We start from the raw sequence: 6,407 nt of genomic DNA on the forward strand, positions 1-6,407 counted from the left end.
CGAAACAGGGTCCACACGAGGCCCAGCCTGGGAGGAGGTGGACACTGATGGCCTCGCCCCAAAGTTATTGGCTCAGGCCAACTTCCTCCTCTTAAACCCCAAGGTAATGAATCGAGACCTGGAGGAGAATGACTTGGTCGATGGCCCAGTCGTTTTTTGTCCAGCCAAGCCTTGGGCAGGTGATGAGGGGGCCCTAAGAGCAAGGCTGCACCTTGCTGTGCCCACTGCGGAGCTGAGGCTGATAGGAGTAGAGGCCGGAACCGACACACCCCTAAAGTCAGCCTTGGCTGGGCATGGGCTGCGCCCTCCGCTGGAAGTAGGGGGGCCCTGCCTGGGTGTGCCCCCAGGGATGTGAGTTAAGATGGGGGCAGTAGTGCCTCCAAACCCAGGCTTCTTCTTAGGTCTGGGTCCCGTGGTCACCATGGGGTGGCTCTGGTGAGGAGGGCCCCAGGAGTTCAGGCCCACGCTGCCCCCATTGCTGTGTGTGGTGCTCGGGGGCCCCCTCTTTCTTGATGTCACGCTGAGAGCTGCAAACATGCAGCTCAGATCATCTAGGGCAGCCGCTCTGCTCCCAAAACCCAGCTGTGTGCTGGCATGGGTGCCCACGGTGGAATTTCTGGATGATGAACACCCAGAAGATGCTTGTGCGGGGCCGCCCGAAGCTGGGGGGCCTGGAGCAGAGGCAAAGCCTGGAGCTTTCCGTTTCCTATGCTGGGGAGAGCTGCCACAGGCGGTGGTTCCTCGCTGCTGCCAATCAGGGCCCCCAGGGATGTGCATTAAGATGGGGGCAGTAGTGCCTCCAAACCCAGGCTTCTTCTTAGGTCTGGGTCCCGTGGTCACCATGGGATGGCTCTGGTGAGGAGGGTCCCAGGAGTTCAGGCCCACGCTGCCCCCATTGCTGTGTGTGGTGCTCGGGGGCCCCCTCTTTCTTGATGTCACGCTGAGAGCTGCAAACATGCAGCTCAGATCATCTAGGGCAGCCGCTCTGCTCCCAAAACCCAGCTGTGTGCTGGCATGGGTGCCCACGGTGGAATTTCTGGATGATGAACACCCAGAAGATGCTTGTGCGGGGCCGCCCGAAGCTGGGGGGCCTGGAGCAGAGGCAAAGGCTGGAGCTTTCCATTTCCTATGCTGGGGAGAGCTGCCGAGGTCCCTGATGGCATAGGTCTCACCCCGCAGCGCTCTGTTGATGCGCCAGAACGCTGCTTCCTTCTCCGAGTCTAGGTCTTCGGCGGTGACCCGGAAACCCGGCTCAGGGGCTGGAGGCAGCCTCAGAGGCTCCCCTCGCCTGTGCGGCAGCAGAGGAATCCTGCGTTTTCGGGGCCTGGGACTGTCAGATGTGCAGGAGCCCTTCCTCCAGGGCCCTTTCTGCCCTCTTGCTGCCTCTGCATTTTTGTCAGGCTGGCTTTTCTTCTGGTAAACCACCAGAGCTGCAGAGGGCGATGGAGGGCCCTCCTCGCCCCCTGTCTTTGCAGACTTCTGGGGCAGCCCTTCCGGTATGGCGGGACCCCTCCTTCTTTCCACTGGCAGGAAACCTCGGGTGGAGCTATATGAGCTCGTGATGGCGTTTCTTTGGGGGCAGGAGCTCATACAAGAGGTCTGTTGTTTCCTGGCAGATCTGTCCTCTGCCCACTTGGCGTGGAGGTCTCTCTGCAGAGGTCCAGGCCTGGGCACGAAGAAAGAGCCCCCCAGGGGCCTAAATGCAGATCGTGCGCCCCCGGTGTCATTGGGGCTTCTCTGGTCATCGTTCTTCCCTGTGACTGTGGGGACTTCCTCCTGCTTGGCCATCCCTTGCCCGCTCTCTCCCAGGGCCCTCAACACCGTCTTCTCTGTGCTGTAGTTCAGGACACAGCTGGGTGTCGTGGCCGGCACTGGCTGCCCCCGTGCCACACTGACAGTGACTGTGTCCACTGCGGACACTGAGTTGCGGGACGTCGTGGAGGTGCGAGCACCCATCACTGCCTTCTTCCGATGGCCTCGCCTGAAGATGGAGATAAGGATCCCCATAAGGAGTGCAGCGTCTGCGGGATGGTAGAATGGGGTCTCAGAGACTCTGTGGCAAAGCGCAGATGGCAGAGTCACTGGACACTTGTGGGCCGGCCTGCGAGTGGATAGCCGGCCATAGACAGCTGGGTGACCTGGGCCGGCCACGGGAAGTCGGTGGGCGCGGGGAGCGGGCTGGGGGCAGCCGAGCCCTCCTGGCAGGTGCTGGTCCCCCAGTGCCCGGGATGAGGGTGAGGGGCAGGGCCTACCTAAGTAACTGCTCCTAGAGAACTTGGGTGAGGTCGGTCCGTGAATACAGAGCTGGGCTCCGAGCACTCTCCTTCAGCTGCCAACTCGGCCAAAAGCGGAGTGCGCTCTCTTTGGCCTTTTGCCTTTTTATACTCTGAAACCTGTGAGCGAACAATGGGCGTGCGTTGGCGGGGCGCAAAAGTTTAGGGAGGGGTGGCGCATGCGCAGAGTACACGTCAGGCCCTGGGGCGCACAGGTGAGGATGCGCGCCCCTGGACCGTCTAGCGCTTCTGAATCTCCCGGGGGTCTGAGGGCTGGAGGTGTTTGCCTTGAGGGTGATGAGCTTCTTGGCAGGACAGCTGGCCCTTCTCCCCTGGCCGCGCCCCAGTGCTGTCGGGGTAACTAACTGTACTGGACGGGATCCCCGCCCAGCAAAGTGGAGCAAGGTTGCTGGCTGTGCAGCTCCCACAAGAGGCGGCAGCTTTGGCAGCAGCGCCTCTGCGTCCTCCTGCCCTTTCCCCTGGCGGCACTGGAGGGGAGTCGCTAAGAACGGAAGTGCCCACACCATCCAGATCCTGCTGGGGTGACACCTGAAGTGGTGGCCAGGGCTGGCTGAGAGGGCCATACTTACCATATGACCCAAAAACCCACTCCTAGGCAATTAACCAAGAGAAAAACTTTTCACAAAACACATATGTGAATGTTTTAGCTATCTTGTCCACAATTCCTAAATATAGGACTATTGAGGTTATCCAATTTTCTTGAGTTTGTCATTTTTTAATTGTTCTTGGAATAACACTATGTATACATATTGTTTCACAGTCTAGAGTTAATATTTTACCAATTAAATAAAATTCAGAAGGCTTACATCCATATAGATTCTTTTACCTTCCACTCTTCGTTATAGCTGTCATATGTGTCACCTTTATATGACGTCAACGCCACCCTCTGAGACTGTGGTATCCTTTTTTCATACATATACAGGGAATTCCCTGGCGGTCCAGTGGTTAGGACTCAGCACTTTCACTGCTGGGGCCCCGGGTTCAGTCCCTGGTAGGGGAACTAAGACTCCTTAAACTTAACCCCACTCTGGGGCAATGTCCCAGCCAGGCAGAAACTGCAGGTGGAGCTGGAGACCTTGAAGAGTTTCGCTATACTTCCAGCTCAGCCCAAAGCCCAAGGATGATTCTGGACTTTCATTCTGACTCGTGCATTTCAGATCTTTCTGGGTTTGGACCTGGTATATATGTCCCTCCCAGCCTGCCCTGCCTGCCCCTTCAGTTGTCACCCCAGCAGGATCTGGTTGGCTTGGGCACTTCTGGGGTTTTTTTTTTTGTTTTTTTTTTTTTGCACTTCTGTTCTTAGCGGCTCTCTCCTCCAATGTTACCAGGTGGGAGGGCAGGCGGACGCACAGGCGCTGATGCCAAATCTGCCACCTCGGGCGGTGGCTGCTGAGCCAGGTACCCTGCTCTCCAGCTTTCCTGCTCTGGTGGCCGGGGACCCATCCTGTACAGTTAGAGCCGGCCGGGGGAGAAGGGGCAGCTGCCCTGCCAAGAAGCTCATCACCCTCAAGGCAAACACCTCCAGCCCTCAGACCCCCGGGGAGATTCAGAAGCGCTGACGGTCCAGGGGCGCGCATCCTCACCTGTGCGCCCCAGGGCCTGACGTGTACTCTGCGCATGCGCCACCCCTCCCTAAACTTTTGCGCCCCGCCAACGCACGCCCATTGTTCGCTCACAGGTTCCAGAGCTGCATCCCAGCAACAGGCCAAAGAGAGCGCACTCCGCTTTTGGCCGAGTTGGCAGCTGAAGGAGAGTGCTCGGAGCCCAGCTCTCTATCCAAGGACCGACCTCACCCAAGTTCTCTAGGGGCAGTTACTTAGGTAGGCCCTGCCCCTCACCCCCGCCCCGGGCACTGGGGGACCAGCACCTGCCAGGAGGTTTCGGCTGCCCCCAGCCCGCTCCCCGCGCCCACCGACTTCCCATGGCCGGCCCGGGTAACCCAGCTGTCTATGGCCGGCTATCCACTCGCAGGCCAGCCAACAAGTGTCCAGTGACTCTGCATCTGCGCTTTGCCACAGAGTCTCTGAGACCCCATTCTACCATTCTGCAGACCCTGCGCTCCTTTCTGGGGGTCCTTATCTCCATCTGCAGGCGAGGCCATCGGAAGAAGGCAGTGATGGGTGCTCGCACCTCCACGACGTCCCGCAGCTCAGTGTCCGCAGTGGACACAGTCACTGTCAGTGTGGCACGGGGGCAGCCAGTGCCGGCCACGACACCCAGCTGTGTCCTGAACTACAGCACAGAGAAGACGGTGTTGAGGGCCCTGGGAGAGAGCGGGCAAGGGATGGCCGAGCAGGAGGAAGTCCCCACAGTCACAGGGAGGAACGAAGACCAGAGAAGCGGCCCCGATGACACCGGGGACGCACGATCTGCATTTAGGCCCCTGGGGGGCTCTTTCTTCGTGCCCAGGCCTGGACCTCTGCAGAGAGACCTCCACACCAAGAGGGCAGAAGACAGATCCACCAGGAGACCGCAGACCACTTGTATGAGCTCCTGCCCCCAAAGAAACGCCATCACGAACTCATATATCTCCACCCGAGGTTTCCTACCAGTGAAGAGAAGGAGGAGTCCCGCCATACCGGAAGGGCTGCTCCAAAAGTCTGCAAAGAAAGGGAGCAAGGAGGGCCCTCCATCGCCCTCTGCAGCTCCGGTGGTTTCCCAGAGGAAAAGCCAGCCTGACAAAGATGCAGAGGCAACAAGAGGGCAGAAAGGGCCCTGGAGGAACGGCTCCTGCACATCTGACAGTCCCAGGCCCCGAAAACGCAGGATTCCTCTGCTGCCGCACCGGCAAGGGGAGCCTCTGAGGCTGCCCCCAGGCCCTGAGCTGGGTTTCCCTGTCGCCACTGAAGACCTAGACTCCGAGAAGGAAGCAGCGTTCTGGCGCATCAACAGTGAGCTGCAGGGTGAGACCTAGGCCATTGGGGGCCTGGGCACCATGCAGCCTTCCTGTCCCTTTCTGCTGGGGACAGGGGCTGCTTCTCCGCAGAAAATGTTTCATAGTTATTTCTATTTTAATATGATCATGGTACATTAAAATGTATTAGTGCTTGCCTGTGAACACTAAGGTCACTTGTAATTTTCTATATTGTTCTATATTTTTGTGACTAAAGGCATTACTTGGGGGAATTAAAAGAATATCTTGAAGCGATTTTGGCTTTTGATCTGCCACTAATTGCTATTTAACCTTAATTCAGGGGTCCGATTCTTTGACCCAAGGAAACAGAATAGTATAAAAAGAAAGAATGTGTCAGATGGTGGCAGTGATTAAGTATAGCAAGAGACGCCTTTGCAAAAGTTACTGTTGGTCCCAGAAGACTCTCACTTAGCTGTGTGACCCTGGGCAAGTCACTTCACCTAAATCTCTGAATTATAGGGCTGTGCTGATGATTTAAAAGTGACTGAGCACGGTGGACACTCAGAAATCCTGGGTTCTCAATAAAGCCACTGCCCTGCTCTTTGGTCCTTTGGAATTACTATATTAGTAAAATTTATACTTGACAGTAATTTTAGCTTAAAGTTTATTTTGTCTATTTCATCTCAGCCTTTTGGCTAAGATCAAGTGTAGTATCTGTTCTTGTCAATTTAAATAGCAAGAGAAAAGAAAGGAAAATAACGGGCATGCCCCCACACTCTTCAGACAATAGGAGCCTCTTAACCTGTTCCTTTGTCCAGAGACACAGGCCATTTCTCAGTGAAGGCCTCTGCCATCACTGAGGTTGCAGGGGAGATGTGGTAACTGGGGAGAAAAAGACCAATGGGGATGACCCCCTCACTCCTCAACATCCAAGCCCCCCACTTTCTCACTTGTCTGGCTAGAAATAAAAGGTTGATCCCATGGTTTTAACTTTCAGCTGTTGCTGGACTTTGCGTGCCTTGCGTAAGCTGGGAGACAGAGGCAGGAAAAAAACCCACCATAATCACCCTGTTATGGGCTGTTATTCAACTTTGGACTTCCAGGCCCCATCTGCCTGTTAGCGTTCACTTCTTAGAGTTTCAAGTGCATGCTGTTTGTCCTCTATCTTGCCCCATGCGGCTCTCAAGCCCTCGTAATATGACCACATTTCTCGTGCCACATGTAAACATTCTAACACTTTGCAGATACTGAATTAAAAA

General features: G+C 56.2%; 1 protein-coding gene and 1 pseudogene across 1 annotated transcript; both read left to right on the forward strand.

Moving 5' to 3' along the window:
* Positions 1-4,025: 4,025 nt before the first annotated feature.
* LOC125961671 (putative POM121-like protein 1) lies at positions 4,026-5,208 on the forward strand. Its single transcript, XM_049700479.1, has 2 exons — positions 4,026-4,114; positions 4,386-5,208. The coding sequence occupies exon 2, from the start codon at positions 4,411-4,413 to the stop codon at positions 5,206-5,208; it is 798 nt and encodes a 265-aa protein (XP_049556436.1). The 5' UTR covers positions 4,026-4,114; positions 4,386-4,410.
* A 615-nt stretch (positions 5,209-5,823) lies between these two features.
* On the forward strand, positions 5,824-5,929 carry LOC125961874 (uncharacterized; annotated as a pseudogene).
* The last annotated feature ends 478 nt before the right edge of the window (positions 5,930-6,407 follow it).

The sequence above is a fragment of the Orcinus orca genome, chromosome 17, assembly GCF_937001465.1.
Source record: "Orcinus orca chromosome 17, mOrcOrc1.1, whole genome shotgun sequence".
In the NCBI taxonomy this organism is placed as follows: Eukaryota; Metazoa; Chordata; class Mammalia; order Artiodactyla; family Delphinidae; genus Orcinus; species Orcinus orca.

Coding starts and splice junctions, on each gene's coding strand:
- LOC125961671 (XM_049700479.1), top strand. CDS start 4,411: ATGGGTGCTCGCACCTCCACGACGTCCCGCAGCTCAGTGTCCGCAGTG.